General features: G+C 38.8%; 1 protein-coding gene across 9 annotated transcripts in view; it reads left to right on the forward strand.

Moving 5' to 3' along the window:
• The window catches only part of SLC37A1 (solute carrier family 37 member 1), a 39459-nt gene that overhangs the window by 7948 nt on the left and 9400 nt on the right, over nucleotides 1–22111 (forward strand). For all 9 annotated transcript variants that reach the window (XR_010612222.1, XM_065677026.1, XM_065677029.1 and 6 more), the window contains 10 exons: nucleotides 1877–1955; nucleotides 2766–2901; nucleotides 4681–4757; nucleotides 6561–6727; nucleotides 7441–7478; nucleotides 13116–13199; nucleotides 17551–17682; nucleotides 19071–19161; nucleotides 20077–20139; nucleotides 21828–21913. Coding sequence is in view for 8 of the 9 variants with exons in the window: in XM_065677026.1 (XP_065533098.1) it covers nucleotides 1877–1955; nucleotides 2766–2901; nucleotides 4681–4757; nucleotides 6561–6727; nucleotides 7441–7478; nucleotides 13116–13199; nucleotides 17551–17682; nucleotides 19071–19161; nucleotides 20077–20139; nucleotides 21828–21913 (953 nt within the window). In the remaining variant the exon portion in view is untranslated. The remainder of the gene's footprint in view (nucleotides 1–1876; nucleotides 1956–2765; nucleotides 2902–4680; nucleotides 4758–6560; nucleotides 6728–7440; nucleotides 7479–13115; nucleotides 13200–17550; nucleotides 17683–19070; nucleotides 19162–20076; nucleotides 20140–21827; nucleotides 21914–22111) is intronic.

Genomic DNA, 22111 nt, shown 5'->3' on the forward strand with positions numbered 1-22111 from the left:
AAAGAAGGTTAAGTGGTGATTTATAATGTCTTTACTACTTAATGTCACCTAAGTAACTGACATTATTTTACCTGTTACAGCTATAAGATGGTTTCAGTAGATAAGTTCTCAGTCAGAAAGTGGGATTTTCTGTGAAAGCAGTGAGGCACTGGCACAGGTTGCCCAAAGAAGCTGTGGATGTCCCATCCCTGGAAGTGTTCAAGGCCAGGTTGGACAGGGCTTGGAGCAACCTGGTCTAGTGGAAGGTGTCTCTGCCCATGACAGGGAGGTGGGAACTAGATAATCTCCAAGGTCCCTTCCAACCCAAACCATTCCATGATTCTATTATTTATTTTTAGAATGGCTAGTAAGAAAAAAAAGGGTGAAGAATAAAATTAATTGTTACAATTTTCTGCTGTTTTAAGTCAAGGTCCAGCAATCATTTCAATAAAATTACTCGGTGTTTATCTAATTTGGAACTTTTCAGAGTCCTTATTTGCCAGAAGGAATATTTGTCTCCCCATTTTAATGGAGAAAAATGGTAGACTTGCAGAATAGAGCTGACAACTTACTGAATAGCTTATGAACCTGGCCTTTCACTTAGATAGAAAAATATTTGCCTACTTACAGTTGAATTTGAATTTAATTGTATTTGAATTTAATAGAGGTTTTGAATCATTCCTTGACACTTTTATCACTGCCAAGAACATCAGCCAAGTAGAATAGTCCATTCTGTTGATATGCCAGTCCACTCCATTCTATCTAGCCATCTATTCTAATTGTTCTTTAATTAGCCATTAAAAAAAAGCCCTACTCTGTTCAATAGTAATTAAAGATCTGAGTTCTGCATTTTCTGTGGGCAAAATTTTGTGTATTAACTGCCTGGTTTGAGGTAATCAGTCCATTGAAATTATTTGATCCCGCAGGTTTCCAAATGTGTTTGGATGCAGTTAAACTTGTTTGCTGTTTCTTGTCCCTGTATCAAAGGGAGTCTGTGTTAGCTTGCCTAAAACACTGATTAGTTATCTTAATGGAGACTTCTAAGCTCCAGTGTCTTCCTTTTCCCATAAACACAGATTATTGCAAAGCTGCTCCTTTGGAATGGCACTCCAGACTTGTTCTTTCAGCTCTGTTTTTCAGGCAACATAGCTGGCAAGCTGGGAGTAACACTGAAAGAAGGAATGGTTTAATAACTGTGTTTTTTATTCTCAAAGTCAGTGGGAATTGGAGCTTACAAATAGATAAACTGTCTTTCTTAGTATGAGCTCAGGTCTCTTGAGATTATACTTGGTGTTTCTATCTGGGTGGAGTCCCTCCTGCTCCCTCTGTCCCGCCTGAAAGTCCTATTTAGTTGTAATTATGGTCTTTTGCTGTACAGAGCAGAACCCTATTTGGCTTTCTATTAAACAAAATGTCTATCTCTGAGTAGCTGGAGAATGAAATGCAGAAGTCTTTAACCATTTCAAAGATACATTAAACTGATTCCTTAAAAGCATGTATGATGATACGTTTTTTTAGCCATTTTGACTGTTGGCACCTCACACAGTTGCAACACATCTTTCCACTTTTAATAGGCCTTTTACATTCTGGGGTTTTGTTTGTCTAAGGACCTATAAGAAGGTGGCACCTTGCTGATAACTTATGTTCTTCTCTTCCAAAATGCTGTTTTGAATAAGATGGAATTAAGAATGGGCCTACCAGTGTTTTACTGGTATGTTACAGACAAAAGGGTCAGTGGTAAAAGGATTTGAGGGTTTTGTTTGTTAAATAAAATATCTTTTAAAGTGCACGCTTACATCTTAAAGTGCCTTATGAAAATTAAATGTCTGCATGTAAAAATGGTTGGGAAGTTATTGGTACATTTAAACTGATAATTTGGTTTGAAAATTATTCTTAGATAAGAACAACTACAAGCAGTTACTGGGAGCACTGGATTACTCATTTCTGTGTGCATACGCAGTTGGGATGTATTTAAGGTAAGCATCCCTCTCTTGGAAACCTGCTTTATTGCTTATTGTTCATTTATGAGTTTGTACTACTACTGAGATACTGTCATTTCCCTACTGCAAAGTTTCTGGTGAAAAGAGTGAGAATTTGGTTGGTGAGGGGAAAAAATTCATGTCATCCTGAGTCCCCAGCAGTATCATACCTGTTGGCATATAGAAAGCTTCTTACCTGCACCCATCCTGCCTGCTTAGTGCAGGAATGCTTTACAACTTGCCATATAACCTGTCTTTCCTTCCTATGGAATATGAAGGAATATATGTCCTCAAACTTTATCAGTCTCCAACCTGCACACGTGGATGAAACTGATTGTCCCGGTTTTCTTTATAGTCAATGTGCAGAAGCTTAACTCATCTTAAAATGTGCAATATTGGCTGCTGTTTGGGTATGCTGCTTTTTATTGACTCTACCCAAAACCTTCAAAACTAGAATCATTAGCAAGGGAGACAAGTCTCACTTTAAATGGCTGAAGATGTGCCTTACCTTAGGGGTCATTTGGAAAATGACTCTATAAATGACTTCCAATGTGCTCCAGCTGAGCATCTCTCTGAAAGATGGCTTTGCAGATGTCAGTACTAGTAAAGATTAAACGTTTGTTGTTTTTTTTCCTGTAGAGTGCTAAAAATTGCTCATTTGCTGCTGTGCAGAGGAGCAGCAGTTACCAGTAAAGCTTCTCCTCAACCAGAATTAAGCAACATAAAATATTGTTGATTTGTGAAGGCCTGGGATATGATCTCATTTTTAATTACTGCATTTCTTTTTATTTCCTTCCACTTTCCAAGTGGACTAATAGGAGAACGGCTACCTATCCGGTACTATCTGACAGTTGGGATGCTTGCTAGTGGACTCTTCACTGCAATGTTTGGACTGGGTTATTTCTGTAATATACATAATCTGTGGTTTTACATAATGGCCCAGGTAAGCACGATATCATTTCAGTACTCCTGGGTTTCCATGGTGCTGTTTAGTGTTGTATTGGTTTTCCTTCTTTAAGTTGTAAACAGGGATTAGTGGCTGCATGGGAGGATATAAATGCTGGAATACATTGTTGTTGATGACAGGCAGAAATAATAGGGTGGATAGCCCCAGGTTTTATTTTGGAAAAGTGTTTTTTTAGTGGAAGAAATCTTTGAAAACAAATGAAAGGGTTTCAGTCTGTGTCAAGTTAGTGATCAAATCTTTGCAAGCTTATATATAGGTGAGCTTTAAAACAAAAGTATTCACTTTTGTCAGTCTGCCAAGACCTGAGTGATGCATCCTGGCTTTCTCTGCAGGAAAATTACATTTATACTGCTAATGATGAGCAGTCTCCCACATTGGTGTGGCTGAGAACAGGCAGCTTCTGTAACGAGATTTGTTGTGTGGGATTTTTCAGAGCCCTTGTAGATCTAATCAAGTGTCACAAGAATATTTACCATTGACCTAAAATGAAATGTAGGTCAGGACCAGGATATGGTTAGCACTTCTGAGTCATTTTAGACAGGCCTGCACCTTGCACTGCCCCTTTCTTTGTGTCACTGCAGTAGCACTTTGACTACTGGCATGTTTGCATGGTATTGTGCAACGCGATAGTGCAGCGATACTAACTTTGGTCCTTCAAGCTTTAATAACCATTTCACCAAGTCATCCATTTAATCATGTCACTGCCCCAGCACTCTTGACTCATGTGGTTTCCAAGACAGGAGCTGTCTCCTCTAGGGTTCAGCTAACAATCTCTACCAGTCCTGCACCATGTGATGTGCTCAGTAAATCCTCGAATACTATGGGTGGTCTTGTACTGCCAGCCTAATTGGTTTTTTTGTTGGGAAGAGTGAGGTTGCTTCATTTCATGTTCAAATGCTTATTGTACACATAGATTTAGATTCACTGTTAGGAAGAAATTCTTTATTGTGAGGGTGGTGAGGCACTGTCACAGGTTTCCCAGAGAAGCTGTGGCTGCCCCATTCCTGGCAGTGTTCAAGGCCTGGCTGGAGGGGACCTTGAGCAACCTGGTCTAGTGGAAGGTGTCTCTGCCCTTGGCAGGGGATTAGAACTGTATGTTCTTTAAGGTCCGTTCCAACCCAGACCACTCTATGATTCTATGAATTACTGCACTGCGATCTCTGTCTGAATTTATAATTCTAGATAAAACGCTTTTTAGGAGTTGAGTTGAGATGGGTTGGGATTATGATCTGTGCAACATGAAGGCTGAAATAGTTCTTGCTTCAGGCTGAATATAGTAATTTTCTCAGTTTATTTACAGGTGTCTGTTAAGCTTAATGTTCAAAGTTATCCAGTCTCCCCAAAAGTATATTTTTTTTTTCTTGCTTTGTTTGGTTGCAGATATGCTTTGCTGTATTTTCAAACTGAGATAAATACTATGTTGCTGTTTGAACGTGGGAATTCATTTCTCTGTTCAATGAAGTGTGATTTATTTTTTTTATTAATTTTTTTTTATAAAAGCATGTGATTGAATCAAAGTGTTTTGTGTTAAATCACACGTAATTGGAGAGATGTAGGTAGATGGAAGAGTCTCTCTGAAACTTTGTAATTTGGTTATTTTTGGAAAAGCATATTTTCAAAAACCCTCACTAAATTTCTAAATTTAAAGCATTTTTGTAGGCTTCCTTTTCCCAATGCAGCACTTGGCAGGAATTGTTTAGGAACCTGATTTATTATAGGCTATGCTTACTTATTATTATTTTTATATACTTTCAGATAGCTAATGGGTTGGTGCAAACTACTGGCTGGCCGAGTGTCATTACATGTATTGGCAACTGGTTTGGAAAAGGAAGGTAAATAATACATAGTCCAAAGTTTGGAAGTACAAATTGATACATTCTGAGCTGTAATATTGTAAGCAATTTAAATATCTTTCTTTTGCTTCAGTGTTTTCTGGGGATGAAACAAGTAGTTGGGTAGATCTTTGGTACATTGGTTTGAAATACTCTCCCTCATATCAAAATAGATTTTTGTGGTAGCTCTTTAGTCTGTTTAGGTTTTCAGATGAAATATTTCGGAATTCAATTAAGAATAATTCTAGCAAATATTAGCAGTCTAAAACTATTTTCAATGAAGGCTGTTATCCTGCCACTGTAGTTTGGAATTTCCCATGTATTCATTTGTGTTTCAAAGCAGTTTTGATGTGTAACTCTAAAAGTATCTTTTTGCCTAATGTCTTTTTCTTTTTTCTTTTTTCCTAACCAACTTACAGAAACTCAAAAATTGCAATTTAAAAAATACCTGCGTCAGTTGATTTGACCTTTCTTTTTGTCACTTTCTTTAAATCACCTCTTTTTTTTCCCACCTTTAATCCTGCATCGAGATCACTCGTAATGTTTATTTTGTCATGTCATACAGGAGTTTTCCTTAAATTTTGCAAGAGCTGCATGCTAAATTCAGTGTTTGATGCATGTAGCATATACTAATGCCACTGTAGTGCCATCTGTTGTAGATACATACTATAGAATGAACATTATTGTCAATTGGTTGAAGAGAAGGACATAAGGAAATTAAGTATATGCTTTCTGCATAAAATCAAAGCATAGTTAAGAAGGTGTAGGTTCAGACTAGTTTTCTAAAGTCCCTGCAGCCTTTGTGGTGAGTGTTACAAAATGCAGAGAATGATAACCATCATATAATGCTAAACCACTTTAGAGAGCTTGTGCAAAGCAATTACATTTATTCAGATTTTGCATTGTGCACAAGCAACAGCCTTTGCTTTTAGGAGGCTGCATAGTGAACTGATGGATAGGGCTCTGGTTTGAATGTCAGTGATCTGATTCTTGTTTTTATTTTGCTGTGTATTTTGTGTAACATAGGCAGGCCTCTTAAATCTTGTCATAGCCAAAGGAAAAGGCTTGGTTTAGTTAAATTAGGTTGTTCCAGGTAGACTCCTGCTGAGGGCAAGGCAGTTTTCTTTCCTTGTAAGTCACAGGAAAAACCTATTAACTGTCATGACTGCAGCAGTATTTTGATGGCTTATTTTAGCTAGGCTGGAGCTATTCTACAGCAGCTTTAATCTGTGATTTCCGGGCAGGCAGCAATTTGATGTGTCTATTATCCAGGTTTATGCAGGTGTTCTCTTCTGGTGCCTAGCAAGTCTAAAATGTGATCAGAAAATACTGAATTTGCTCTGCTTATCCTGTACAGATTGTTATCTTCTGCATGATAAATCTAACATATCCAGAAAAGATGAAGTTATTGGTGCAATGTGTTCGCAGGACTTTCATTCCCAGAAGCAATGGTCTATCACACACATGCTGCACAACATCTGCGTGCTTTTTTTTTTATCAAAGAAACTCCGTCCAGAAATAGACAAGCCCTAGCGGTGCCTTTAAATGCAGTTAAATACAGGCTGAATTGTGTCATTCACGGAGAAGTATTTATAACACTTCTATTAATATTTAGGTGTCTTTGAAATTGCCACATGAAAGACAGTAGCATAAAGAAGTGGTCATTTGAAGAACAATAAGATTGCAAATATTTCACTGGCACCCCAGATGAACAATTATTTTTGATACACTTTTCTCAAAATAGTAATGCTTCTTATTGGAATAGTAAAATTTTTTTGTGCCTTTTTTTTTTTTTAAATTCAGGAGAGGTTTGATCATGGGAATCTGGAATTCGCACACTTCAGTGGGAAATATCTTGGGATCCTTAATTGCCGCTTATTGGGTGTCTACGTGCTGGGGTCTCTCCTTCATGGTGCCTGGTATTATCATTGCTGTGATGGGAATTGTTTGTTTCCTGTTTCTTATTGAACGTAAGTGCTTTAATGGAAAAGAACTGTGGAGGGCTTATTATGGGTGAAGAACACCATCTATTTAAGCTAACTGACCCAGTGCAAAGTATATTCCTCAAGCTTTGATGATACTTAAAGAACTTCTATCTAGAATACTAGATGGAGAAGAACCCTTGTATGTCTGAAGAGTATATATGTTCAGACTCAGAGAATAAGACTTAAAAATTCAGTCATTAATTCCCTGTCTGTATATTGTTCAAGTGTATCTTAGCAGAATGTCCCACCTCTCTGCAGTATATTCTGTTCTCCATTCCACCTATGACATGCATATTGTGTGCTGTGAAATACAGAAGTCAGCTGATAGAGGAAGTTTTCTCACTTTAAAGTAGAAAATAAAAGGGAGTGCCCCATCTTGGCCCTGTGTAGACTCTTATGATTGCTCATTTTACTGTAACTGGCCTAACTTGGGAAGTAAAGAATTACGCAGATATAAGTAGAATGCTGTAATGAGCTGAACTGCCAGAATAGTACTTAATGTGGTCATAGCATAGGAAAAGTACCACAGCACCCTTTTCATTTTCTCTAAAGTTACAGTTACACATTTCTACCAGGACTGTTTCTGTGTTATCTGAACTGTTTGTTTACTATCAGTAAATCACACTACTGGTCAGTGTTTTAAGAGGTATTCATTATGCTTGTTTTCATTATTAACTATGTGTGGTATTGTATTTCAGATCCTAAAGATGTAAGTTGCTCCTGCACACTATCCAGTGTAAGTGAATGCTTTTTCTATTTTGATTTTTGCCTCCCAATACACATATTCATTATGATAGTTCTGGCAGTTAGATAATTTGTGTGGCCCTTTTGTGCTAGGCTGTTATAATTGACCCTATACTTCAGGGAATATTGGTCTTCTATGCTTCACTGGTAAATGAGTAGCTTACTTTCTACCAAAGCAGTGTGAACTCGTTCACCTCCTGATTCAATGAAAGTTTTGGAACAGATGATCTTACTGAAGTAAAACAGTTAAAAACTGTTCATCATTCTAGAGTTTTCTTACTCTCCCTCAGTCTTCCTGGGTATCTTCAGAGCATATTGACCTATCTCCTGCTGTTGCTTTCTTTGCTTAGGTATAGCATGATGAGATAGCTGCCAACCGTATTCTGTGAAGGGTCTCTTGCTGTTTGAGAACCCTGCATTAGGCATTGCAGAAAGAGCAAACAGCTCTTTTGCTGAGATAGTATCAATGAACCATGCATTGGTGGGCTGGGGAATGGAAAATGGGATTTACAGGGAAGTACAGTAGGAGCACATGGCTAGGGAGAAGAGGAAGGAAGGGGTGGTTATGAAGGGACTGGAGCAGCAGTCTGTGACAGTGAGTTTAGTCATGATATAGTATGGCCTTTAGTTAACCAAAACTGGCATTAATGAAGAGCCGTGAACAGGATAGAAATAATCAGTGCTCAGTGGTATGGGTCACATAGCCAATCAATGCTTTAGTTTTTGTGGCATCACAGAATAACTTAGGTTGGAAGGGACAGAAACCCTGGACATTGTATGGTCCTACACTGCTCATAGTAGGTCGAAATTTGACATAGGATCAAATTGCTTAAGGCTTGTTGCCTGGCAAATTCCATATCCTCAGGGATGGAGAAGCTGTTTATACATAGATTATTTTATTTTTATTTTTTTTTTAATATACGGTGAGTTTTAGAATGCATTGATCACGTTTTACTGGCATCAGGGCAGTAGATCTTGCTATTGTATGTGATCTTATACTTCAGGGGCTTAAATTTTGGCAAGGTAGTGAACTTCACTAAGCTCTAAATATACTGTCACACGCACAAACCGTGGAATGCATACTGCATGGATCAGAAGGGAGAATGCAGCTCTTGACACAAGAGTTAAAAAATCCAGCATCAGAGATTGGCTGCTTTTTGAAGCAGGATTGAAGTGTGTGTGTGTGTGCGCGTGTGTGAAAACATCTAAGCTTTTTCTGGGTTGTGGAACACTGCATGTATATTTTGTTGTGCCAGAGCAAAACTCATAACTTTTTTAATTTTTTTCGAAAAGGAAAGCTTTCTCTTTAAGTATTAGTGTAAGGTTGTTCCAACAGTATTTTAAAAGTAGGTTGGAAGTGATTCAGCTCTGGTACCAAGGTGTTTGCCCAATGCTCTTGAAATGGAAGTTCATGAGACATTTTAAGAAGCTGTGTCAATGGCGAAAGATGTGTGTTAGAAAGTTTTAGATACTGCATGAGATGATTCCTTGCTTGCCTTGCGTAGCTGTGCCCCAAGAAGAGGGGGTAATTCAGATAGAATGAGAAAAAAACGAAAATCAAGGAAAGTTAACAAAAAAGAGAGCATTAGGAAGAAGACCAGCTGAGTATAACTTCCTATAAGAGAAATTTCTAGCCTAGTTTCATATAAGAGTTTATATGTTCATCTCTGTTTCATATTCCATAATACTCTGGTATATGTTCATCTCTATTGTAACCAAAACCTAGAGCAGTATGTTGCTCCAGGCTCTCTCTCCTTTGACTCCCAGGGGCCTGTTAGCAATCAGGTCTGCCACAGATAGTAAGGGGAGCTTAGCAAAGAATGTCTTCAGATTTCCCATGTGTGAGGGCAAATCAGGGCTATTGAGGGAAGTATTGGAGGAAAGATCCTAAGGGAATCCCCCATGTTTTCCAGTGGTATGGGATTGTGTGTGGAGATTGTCTGCACATGTAGGTTTACGTGAACTAAACCTTTTAGTTGCAAGTCTTACAGGTAGATTGTACAGGGTTGATTGCTGGGTTTTTTACCACCCCCCAATAGTTTCAGGTAGATGGCTTTTCACATTTTAACTGCCCTCTTCTTGAATAGTAACTGAAGGCAATTTTTCTAGTCTATGTTCTCTTCTTTGACAGTTAATGTTTTGGGTTTTTTTCCTCATACAAAATAATTCTGATGAAGCTTCTGAATATTGCTATTGGTCTGTGGCACTCCTATTCTTAGTTTGTTACTGTGAGATAAGGTGTACTTACAATGTGTTCTGTATTTTTCATTTAATTCTCTTTCATTTCATAAAGGTAATGTCTGTCAAGTATCATAACAGAGGAGGCATTTTTTTCCTTTGGCTTTTATGTAGCTCAGAAATGTTCCTATGATCATTTCAGTTGCTGTTTATAATAGCTAGAGCATAATGTTTACAGAATTAGCTATTAAGCTTTGTGGAAGTAAATGTTTGTTACTTGTTTCAAATACATTTTTACTGGAAAGCATAGATAAAGAGTTTTGAACCATATGGTGCTCATATGATTCAAAGAGCTGTTATGGAAAAAACTTGACATTAAATATCTAGTTGCTGTGATATTTTAAACAAAAATGCAGTATTTTAGAAGCTTCCTCTCCCTTCCATTCACCACCCTTTTGACCTAACCTTCTCTAGGGCACCAGCAAGATCACTGCTTCAGGCACAGGCTCGGTCTGTAGGGATGCATTTGGCCTTCTGTTTCCCTGGAAACCTTGCTCTCCAGAGCAAAAGGCATCACTTCTTCCTATTCTGTATATTCGCATTGTAAATCTTACAAGAGGCTTATAAAAGAGCTTCCCCACCTGCCTTGAACCCTTCTCAGTTTAAGATTCACCATTGTTTTGGGAAGCTATATGCCATTTGAATTGCTCAAATACCTCTCTTCAGACCTTGTGGTCTGCAAAGTAGAATGGATTCTAAATCCTTAGTGAATAGGGCTCACAGCTTCTGTTCATCGCAGGGAAAGTGGTTTTAGAAGTTAAGGAAATTAATAGGGTAAGAAAGAAGTTCAAGATGATCTCCTACAAATACAGATGTGGTGATGACAAGGTCTGGCTGTAAAGAAAACTGACTGCTAAGTGAGGGAAGGTTCATGTAATAAAACAGTCTGTGTTATTACTGGGAGCAAAAAAATTTAGCCATGTAGTACTAGAGGTAGAATTTGCTAGCAGACATAAAATTCTAGCTTTCTCTATTTGCTCAGTCATTTCAGTGACAATCTGAACAACCTGTGTGCCTTTGCAAATAGTAAGAAATATTAGAATGTTTTTAAAGACCTTTAAAGAAACATACACACTTGTTTTGCTCATAAGGCCTAGTAGGTTAGTTTGGACAGATGGTTAGGTGCAGGCAGCTCTGCCAGCTGGTGCCAAAAGTCAGATCTCATTGTGGAAGAATGAGACCAGTTAAATTTAAGCACAACTAAAATAAATGTTTAATATATGGGAAGGACTTAGGGTAGATTTATATTAAGATTCGTAGATCAGATTCATCTCTGTATGGTATCACTATCTTGGATGAATTTAGTCTACTGTTTATTTTCATCATGATTGTGAGCCAAATATTTCTGCAGAGTTTGTAGTGGTGAATAGTCTGATTTCATTGAGTTGTACAGAAGCACAGACGGAGAAGCAGGCACAGAGCCTTGAATGTGCCGTCTTATTTTTTTATTCACTGATTTCTTGGGCTGTGCCTCATTTGCTTGTATTCACCTTGGCTCTGATTCATGAATCTGAAATTTGTTCAAAATAAATATTTGAGTACAATAAAGTGCTTTTAAATGCTAGCATTGAAGGCTTAATCTATGACCTTCATCTATAACTTTCTGAAAGGCTATACCTATGACAAATGCAAGCAAGAAATTAGTGTGCATTATTAAGCGTTGCTGATTGCTGCACTTTCATAATGAAAGTTAAAGAGTAGATTTAATGGCATTTGTGAAATGTAATGATTTAGAGCTGGTTTTACTGCTTGTCATCTTTTCTCCTTGTACCTCTTTTTTTTTATTTTCCCCTAGGTAAACATGTTAGTTGCAGCATGTTCATACAGACCTTTGTGTTCTAGGAACTTCTTTAGCCTGACTTTGCATTTCCAGGAAACTTGGCTCTCTTAAACTCCGGTAACAAAGTGCATTTAGAAGATACCGGGCTGCAATCCTTATCTTTTGAAAAGGAGAAAGAAGTCTAAGTATTAAGTGTGCAGCCTCTCAGTCTAGTCTTTTTCCCCAGACATTTCCTCCTTACCGCAGTAAATCTTATTTTTGAAGTCAAATGGAAAAGTCTTTCATTTCTTTTATTCTGCTGAGCTGCTGAATAAAGATGTAGATGACTTGTCTCTAGATACTGGATTTTCTTCCCCACAGATTACTGTGAATCACTTTTTTGACAAGAGCCTAATTTCATGTAAGATAAAATTTAAAAATCTGTTTTATCAGATCCTGGGCCTTTGAGTGTTGTTTGTTTACTTTGGGGAATGCATGCTCAAGACTGCTCATGCATCAGCTCTCACTTTCATTTATCTTCAGAAGTTTTTTGCCTCCTTAGAAGGACTTCCTTGATGAATGGCAGTTTGTCTAAAGAATTCTGCAATACATACCCTTGTATTTTTGTTGAGGAAGAATTATGTAGTGATTAATTTTGAATTAAAATGTTTCATGAGGATGGGCATTCTTTTATTTGTGGTGGCTTTTCTGGGGGATTATTTGGGTCAGGGTTTGGGGTTTTTTTGCTTTGTTGGGTTTGCTTATTTGTCTGTTTTAATGTGGCATCTAGAGTGAGATTAGGCACACAAATATCCCATCCCTGAGGAATGCACAATACTTCTTGAGGTCTTAGCAATAGGTTGCATGTACCTGACTGCAAACCTACTTTGAAGTTGTATATTTAATTCGGCAGACAAGCCTTAAATGTCCCTGAAAAATTTTTTAGACCAAAGATCTCAGGATGTTTTCCAATGAATGCCTTTTTGGTGTGAATTGATACAGTAGTGCCCTTGTAAATAAGTATAAGCAGCAGGCTCATCTGGGGCATCAGTTTCTCTGCTGAGCATGCTGGAGGTGCTCAGACTCTTCATTAACCTTCCTGCCCACAAGAACACAGTCTATTTCTGGGTTAGAAGAATACAGTGAGCATAAGCTAAAGGGTAAGCTTTAATCTCAGAAGGGTGGGGAAAAGAAGAATCAGGGTTTTCCTGAAATAAATCAACTTCTGCAGTTGCTACTAGGATCATCTGCTTATGAGAGAAAAAACTGTTTGCCATGTCAATGAAAGTTCAGTAGAGGACAGAGCAGCTGAAGAAGTTAAGAATGGCATGATTATTAAGAATGGCACGATTGTGTTCTGAATTAAGTATGCTGCTTCTATATAAAAGCAGGATGAAGTTAGCCTTCAAGTAAATTTGTGATTGCATTTTATATACATTGCTATAGGTCTGCATAAGGACTTTAAAAACCTAAATGTGCAGTCATTAGATTAAAGATGCTCCATTTGGGGTTATGTTTATGTTGCAGTGCACAAAAACTTTTGTTGCAGATAACTGATTAACCCTAATATATTCCTTAAAAAAACAAGCAACGAAAGTATGGGGTTTGGTTTGTTTTGTTTTATTTTCCCAGAGTTCTAAAGCCTTCCTGAATGGTGCATCTCGATTCAGAGTCCCAATGCCAGACTTGAATACTAAGGAAACCAGTAAACCTCAGGTAAAATATAACAAATATATTGTTATGAAATAGTATAAAAAAAGTGAGTATAAAGCTCACATGAACTATTTACAGTAGATTTACTGTTGGCAGAGATTGTTCTTCCTTTTATGATGCTGAAATCTACTTCCATCTTCATGCACAAATTTAACTTCAGACAGGGGAGCTAAGCATTATCAAATATAAATACTGCAGACCAAGCTGAATAAGATAGCGTGCTCAGTTGGTCTTGTCTTGTGATCCTCATATTCCACAAAAGAAATGTACTGCAAATTTTAAAGATAGCCCATTTGAAATCTTTAAACTACTTATATCATGTTTGTCTTGTCCTTGCAGTCTCACATTTGTCCCTTTTTAATGTAATAGATTTATGTACTTATAAGATTATGCATGGAGACAGAGTCTTAAATATAAGCAAGATTTCTGTGAATAAGTGCTCAAAACTTGTAACTGAAAGTGCCATTAATTCTCACTAGAAATGGAATTCTGGATTTGCTCATTTATGAGCAAAAAGATATTTTGTCTTGAGATGGACATTGACTGAAAATTTCCATTTGAAATTTTGTTTTTGTATTCAGTACGCTACAGGTTGGGGGTTGACCTGCTGGAAAGTAGTGAAGGGGAAAGGGACCTGGGGGTCCTGGTGGATAGGAGGATGACCATGAGCCAGCAATGTGCTCTTGTGGCCAAGAAGGCAAATGGCATCTTAGGGTGCATTAGAAAGGGAGTGGTTAGTAGGTCAAGAGAGGTTCTCCTCCCCCTCTACTCAGCCTTGGTGAGGCCGCATCTGGAATATTGCGTCCAGTTCTGGGCCCCTCTGTTCAAGAAGGACAGGGAATTGCTTGAAGGAGTCCAGCGCAGAGCCACAAAGATGATTAAGGGAGTGGAACATCTCCCTTATGAGGAGAGGCTGAGGGAGCTGGGTCTCTTTAGCTTGGAGAAGAGGAGACTGAGGGGTGACCTCATCAATGTTTACAAATATGTAAAGGGTAGGTGTCAGGATGATGGAGCTAGGCTTTTTTCAGTGATATCCAGTGATAGGACAAGGGGCAATGGGTGTAAACTGGAACATAGGAAGTTCCACGTTAACATCAGGAAGAACTTCTTTACTGTAAGAGTGACAGAGCACTGGAACAGGTTGCCCAGGGGGGTTGTGGAGTCTCCTACACTGGAGATATTCAAGGCCCGCCTGGACAAGTTCCTGTGTGATGTACTGTAGGTTACCCTGCTCTTGCAGGGGGGTTGGACTAGATGATCTTTTGAGGTCCCTTCCAACCCTTGGGATTCTGTGATTCTGTGATCCTGAGAGGATAACTTTTTTTAGCTGCTTTCAGACTTTTACAGGAAAATAGAAACTTCCTCTTCTGTTTATCCTTTGCCTGTAGAATTAATGAGTGTTCACAGGGTGTATTAATCAGTGTTGATTAAAAGGTTTTGAAATTTTAGGTAAGGAAGCATTTCACTCATAATTTTCATCAGTCCAGCTTAAGCCCCCTCTGTACTGACTTTATTCATGTTCATTTTGAGCCGCCCAAGAACAGTCTCCATCCTAGAAACCGTTTGACAATATTATTTCACAACCAACTGGAAGAAAAGGGGAGAAGATGTAAGACTATAAGTAGGTGTCTTTAGACAAGTCATGAACACAGAACTAAAATACAATCAGCAGATCAGTAGACAAAGATTTCTCTTCTGACTCTTTAATAGTAACTCTACTATAAGAGGGCTGTGCAAAGAGTCTGTATAACAAGTGGGCAAGGAAAACGTACCCCACACTGACTGGTTCTCCCTTGTGAGCAGGACAGAGACAACAATGCACAGCAAAGCGTGAGAGCACTTGCTGGCAATCCTGTCAATATTCCCCCCTGCTTCATCCTGCCAGCTGAGTTATATGTTTGTGATACAGTCTTAACAAGGCTCAAAGATAAATTAATAAAAAACATCAAAAAATCTTTGTTCCTGTTTGGGATCCCCTGATTTTCTGCCAGTGAGAGAAGATAATATTTTTCCTCTCAAAGTGGAGTTGAACATCTTTCCTTTTTACAGTGGTTGTCTTACAGTTATGCTGAGCTGATTATCACAGTCAGCTTTTGTGCCTGTACAAACAGCAGATGTTTTGCATTTATGAGCTGCTCTCCAAGCACACTGGAATGGCAGCTTTTACTGATTTTTCATTGACCTCTTCAATTACTGTAAAAAGAAAGCAAATATTCAGGATATATAGTGACTGAAAGCAGAACGGTTTTTTTGGCTGCGTGACCTGCATGCCTCTGTGTGTTCATTACTGCTTATGTCAGGTTGGCCTCTTAAAAATTATACAAAACTGAGGGATAATGAATCCTTCCCCAGAGATCAAGAGTGTGCCATATGCCTAATCACACTCTATGACAAGCTGGCAAGGCTGAATAATGTTGTCTCAGCCAAGCACAAATGCTGGGTTTATTTATCATTTAGCTACGTGCAGCATAAAAATCCCATATTGTCAATAAAACTTTACAGCATGAGTTGCTAAATAAATTATTTGGGCTTTGGTCACTTCTGCTTCAATATTTAATCCACTCTTCCTAAGCAGGTTTAGAGCTGCCTTTCTGAGAAATGAGGAGCATTATGTCAGACAATCCTGGTTAAGTTTGCTGTGCAAATTGTGCAAGAGATATTCATTTAAGACACTATCTAAAAGTGTCTTCCATTGAATCCAGCAGGGAGCTTCACTGCTTAAGGCTTTGGGTTTTCTGCTCCCCTTTTCCACCTTACTCTCTTTACCCCTTCCCCTCAGTCTTAATACCTGATGAATTGAATTGCTACTGTTAAAATAGCTGAGGTTTTGAAGTTGCTCCAGTAATACACAAATACTTTGGATGGTGATGGAGTGACTCATGTGCCATAAGTTTACAGTGCCGTGTCAGAGGTCCCTAGATGTTTTTCCTCAGTTCTAGATAATGCTTCATCAGGCTACAGGGTCTCCTGTAAATCCTGCATCCTATCTATCAATCCTACACAAAGATTTTGGATGCTGTGTGGTAGCTTCTAAAATTATGCCAAGTGTCTGGGTTCAGGTATCCAGATAGTTCCCTAGTCTTCCAGGAAACTTCTAGTTCCCTTGTCTTCTCCTAAATAAAGTTATTTAAAACCAGAATTTATTTAGAATCACTGAGTGTAAAATAGCAAAATTGAATTTGTCCAGCACTTGATTTTTTTTCTTTCTTCCTCTATCAACTTACCAAATATTAATTAGAAAGTTTTAATCTGCTGAAAATGGAACAGAAAATGGAAGTGAGATGGCCCAGTGTTTTATCCTTAGTAACCTACAACCAAATACACACTTGAGGCTTAATTCTTTCTTAAGGCTTTTCCTTCAAATGCACAAGAATTAGGAGAAAGATGACAGTATGTAGAGAACGCCTAGCTGTGTACTTTTACTAGCTATGGATAAGCTTCTCAGCAAGCAGTTGGAAGTGAGTATAGATATATCCCATCCTTTTTCTGAGTTGGATAAGACGTACTGAGGACTATTTATACCTGAAATTTCTTCTTGTGTCTACAGCTGTAAGATGGAAATTTCCAGTTCTATGCCAAGAGTTTACTTCAGTGTGATGGATGGATAAAAATAACAAGATATCCTCGTGGCTAGACCGGGATGGCTTGTTCTTGTTGAGTGATGACTTGCTCCACAAGTATTCTTAGCAGCCAGTGGAATTACTAGAGTAAAATCCTTTCTAGTACTAGAAAAGAACTCAGAATTCACAGTTTAGGTAATAATGGTAAACTCCAGGCTTTTATAATTTGTGAATTGTAATGTTCAAATGAAACAGACATGAAAAATAAGTGCATAAAGCACTCAGTATCCGTAACTTAATTGGAAAGATGGCCTATATTTAAATCAGTGAATAAGATGATGTTACAGAGTCTGAAGAATGGGCTTAATGTTTGTAACAGAAAGCAGATAATGTATGCCTTTGTACAGAAATGTGTTGTAGTACTCAGTAGATTGTCAGTCTTAATTAAACCATATTAATGCAGTGGCATAAGGGAAAGCTGGAAATTGTTTTATTCCATTGTACTCTAATTGTACTCTAATATGTGGGGTTTGCAATTTGAAATTGTTCCAGAATAGAAGAGAATTTTGATCCCACAGTGGAGTGTATGCACTCAGACATAAACAACCAGGCTTCTTTCATCCAGTAGTCTGTATATACTTTCTATTGTCTATAAACTCCAAATAAAAAGATTTTTTTTTTTAAAGCTGTAACTTTCTGTGATTAAAAAAAAAAAAAAAGAATTGATTCCCTGATACATGTTTTGATGCATTATTCCTTTCTGTTTCATATGGTGTTTCTGGGGGAAATCGCAGGATCCAGAGATGCAGCATTTACTTACTGACAATGAAAACAGTAGTACGCCACTGAACCCCAGCACTGTGGTCACTGGGGAAGGCAGACACAGGACAGCAGCTATCAGCTTCCTTGGGGCCTTGCGAATACCTGTGAGTACATTTAGTTGTACATCTTGACTGTTCCTCTAAGAAATTTATTCCTCAGAATTCATATTTCGATGAAGTTCTAAATGAAGTGCCAGATGGGTTTAACTTTGCATCACAAGCTTTGATTGGCATCTCTGGTGCATGTGTTATGGCAGGGCCCTTCTGTCCTGTTTTAACAATGCTCAGGTGCATCAAGCACAGCAGAATGAGCTGGTCAAGAGGTGATTATCCTGCTGTATTCAGCATTGGTGCTGCCTCACCTGGAACGCCTTGAATGCGTCCAGAGTAGGGCAACAAAGCTGGTGGAAAGACTAGAAGGAATGTCCTGTGAGGAGCAGCTGTAATTTTAAGATCTTTTGTATGGTTTATGTTGAGAAGTTTCAGACAGCCCAAACATTTGGACTACTGTTTTCGTGAAGTTTCCTTTAAGTCAGGGACTATCATCCTTTATTGTCCTCTGGGCTTGAAGCCTAGCAGCCTCAGTGGAATGCACAGGTAGAATTATGTGCACATTGATTCGGACCAGGTATAAAGGTAGGGGAAGAAATCTCCAGCACTCAACCACTGTATTCCTCTATCTTCTTATCAGGACCAGATTGGTCCTCAAGTAATGGGTAGAAAAAATGCTGCTGCTGCCACCTGGAATCTCTCTGACTGTGGTATTTTTTTCTGCCTCATGTTTGGAAGGGTTACGGCTGTATATGAAGGATAGCCAGCTGTGTATGTGTGCTGTCCATGCAGGTAATTGTGGTGTGCAAACTAGAGATTTAATAAATACTGTTTCAAGCAAAAATATATCAGATGGTGAGGGGAATAAAGAGAGGTTATTTTGGCAGTTTAGCTGCAGCTCTGTGCAGTACGTGTATTTTCCAGGTTCCCAGCAGAAAAGAGTGGAACAAATTAGTATTTTAAATAGGCATATGCACTGTTTGTAGTGTGCTCTTGCCACACACTGATTTGAACTGTGATGTACTGGGTGACTGTCCTTTTGCAAAGAGTTAATAAGGGAGAAATCTTAGACTCATCTGAAGGATGGGTCTAAAGAGCCCAGCTTCTCTTGAATACACTCCAAACCTGCTATAACGCTATATAAAAACTCTGTACATGAGGAAAATAAGTGATGCAGGTGTCCCAAACAGCATCAAATCCTTCCTCTTCATTTTAGTGTTCCCTCTTCAGTCAATTCAGTACAATTAAGAGAAGTAAAGTAAAATACCACGGTCTGCTTTGATTGTAAGCTTTGAGCTCTCAGGGGAAGAATGCTTCTTGGAAATTCTTGAGAGAAAATAAAAAGCCTAAGTGTTTCTTAGAAACCATTTTTATAATGGTCTTTGAAAGCAAATAGCAGCCTCTGTCACAATGCTAACTTCCTACTTTCTTTATTCTCTCAGGGAGTCATAGAGTTCTCCCTTTGTCTTCTGTTTGCAAAGTTGGTGAGCTATACTTTCCTCTTCTGGCTTCCTCTCTATATCACCAATGTAGGTAAGTATCACAGTAAAGGGATAAAGAATTATGACTACAAAGTATCTGGAAACACGAGCTTGAAATAAATAAAATGAGAGATGAGCAATCCTGGGGAGGAGGAGGACTTGGGGCACTGGTGGATGAAAAGCTGGATGTGAGCTAGCAGTATGCATTTGCAGCCCAGAGAGCCAACTGTATGTTGGGCTGCATCAAAAGAAGCACTACCAGTAGGTTGAGGGAAGTGATTTTCCCCCTCTACTGTGCTCTGGTGGAAGAGGGCCACTCTATGACTTCTGTGAAGAAAGGCTGAGAGTTGAGGTTGTTCAGCCTGGAGAGAAGTCTTTGGGGAGACCTTATAACGGCCTTTCACTACTTAAAGGGGGCTTATAAGAAAGGTGGGGTCAAACTTTTTAATAGGGTTGCAATGGGACAGGAGTAATGGTTTTAAACTACAAGAGGGTAGGTTTAGATTAGATATAAGGAAGAAATTGTTTGCAATGAGAGTGGTGAAATACTGGCACAGATTGCCCAGAGAGGTGGTAGATGCCCCATACGTGGAAACATTCAATGTCAGTTTGGGCAGGGCTCTGAGCAACCTAATCCTGTTAAAGATGTCCCATTTCATTGCAGACATGTTGGACTAGATGACCTTTGAAGGTCCTTTCCAATCCAAATCATTCTATATTTGTATGTTTGTTAGAGTGGTAAAACGTCTCTTGCTGTTACTGTGGTTGTATTCAAAAGCATGTATCCCTGAATACCTGCTTATGGTACATTCTTATTTTTCTTATACAATGATACCTTATGGTAGCTTATTCCTGTTTATAAACAGTACTGCTGTAAAATCCATTTACCCTAACATGACAAGACTGTGGTGAGGTTTCTATGTTTTATAGTCTGGAAATGAGACAAATGTTTTACTTCTCTCACTAGAGCATCTTGATGCCAAAAGAGCTGGGGACCTTTCTACACTGTTTGATGTGGGTGGAATCTTTGGTAAGTTTTAATATTATATTTCATCCTTAATCACACCAGTTTAGAAAAAGCTATGGTACTATTATTAGTCCTTGTGCCGTATATCTACTTAAGAAGAGTGGCAGTAAAGGTACTAAGCTGCGAGTTGAGTTGGACATTGAAAACCTAGCAAAACATCTTCAGACTGAACAAGTGACAGAGCCAAGAGCCAAATATTATGGAATCTTTTAGCTCCATCATCTCTGGCCCGTGAGTCCTGCTTGCTCCACATATCCAAATATCATTTTGTTTTCTTTTGTCACTCTAGTATAGCAAAATTATCCCAGCTGGTATAGTTGTGTATTTTCTGTGTGCACATAAGTGAATGGCCACAGGTGTTTCGTTTGTTTGGGGTTTTTTTTGATGCCTTATAAAACTGTGTATGATAAAATTGGAAGATTGTAGTAGTAACAGGAAGGATGAGACCATTTCTTTGCAATTTGTGAGGTGACCACTGAATGGTTAAATTTATGCCAGTGCAGGCAGCATAACTCACAATGAAGCGAGCATTATCATCTTGATGCCCAGCTGATTTATGACACACACGCACACCCCCATCCCCTCTCCAGCCCTCCCACTTTCCTTACGGAAATAAGCCCTGTTTCATTCTATTGGAAAATGATGTTCATGATACTCAGAAGTTTCACTGGATCATGACCTATGAGGCCCTGGTAGTTCAAGATGCAGGTGTCAAGGTATGTTGCAGTAACTGTTCCAATCTTGTGCTGGATGTGACTTCTGCCATTTCTCACTGCTTATTTCATCCTAGACAGCTAGAAGCCAGAGTCAGTAGGATGTCAGAGACGTGGGCGACTTCTTTCAGCAGCATCTTATATCCCTGTGAATACAAGCTTAACAATGTGCTGCTTGGATCTTTGGCACTTGCATTTAAATTCAAGTGGGATATGAGCACTATGGAGATGGACAGCTGGGAAGGGAGGGGCAGGCTTCGCAATATTTGGGAATCTGGAGAATCTAGAGAACTTCCTTTCCTTCTTCCTGTATCAGGTTCTCTTTACATCATTTTGGCAGCTCCTTCCCTCTGGCCTTCAGCCCCCTCCTGCCACATGCTCTGATTAGTACTTCTGTGTACAGTTCCTGGCAAACACAAGAAGTAGGAAAAATTTAAGAGGCTGGAGTGAGCACCTGGAGAGAAAACAAAGTATTTAATTTGCCACAAGATCTGGAATAGCTCATTTCTCCTGGTTGCACTGCAATGCGGACAGAGCACTTGAGAGCCAAGTTTACTCTTGCATGTTAGGAGTTAAAGAGACCAGTGAGTCAGCTAGGCACAGCTGGATTCCAGAATGCACTTAGCAGCTGACAAAAAGGTTTTTGCATTCAAAACCAGCAGAACAATTATTTATACATATAATTCTATGAACTTCATCTCTATTCTGCCCCCAAAACCTGTCATCTTGGATATTTGTTTGGAATAAATAGTGAGGAAGAGCAACTGTCTGCTTCTGTTATCTTCTAAGTCAAAACCAGCTGGGTTAATAAGGATATTGCTAAGTGTGGAGTATGTTTTCAGTCTAATGCTCTGTGCTGCTGTGCATTAAGTGTCGTACCATGTTGTTTTAATCTCAGTTGAGTTTCATTAAGTGTAATTGATGTCTTTTGTGTAAAACATGCATAGAGTGTTTTCCTCACACACCTGTCTTTTTCAGGTGGAATTTTGGCAGGCCTGATTTCAGACAGGCTGGAGAAGAGGGCATCAACCTGTGGAATGATGTTACTGCTTGCAGCACCCACAGTAAGAATTTGCTCCTCTCTTACAACTGTGGCTGAGACTTTGACAGCATTCCTTGGGAAGTTCTGCAGACAGCATCTTCTAATTTGGATATAGAGAGTTCAGGCCAGGTTAAAAGCCGGCATGAAAGTTGAGCATGTGAACAATTACAGACATCGGGGCTGCCCTTACTAAACAAGCAGAAAAGTCTCATGTTGTTCG

This window comes from Lathamus discolor, chromosome 4, assembly GCF_037157495.1.
Source record: "Lathamus discolor isolate bLatDis1 chromosome 4, bLatDis1.hap1, whole genome shotgun sequence".
Classification (NCBI taxonomy): Eukaryota; Metazoa; Chordata; class Aves; order Psittaciformes; family Psittacidae; genus Lathamus; species Lathamus discolor.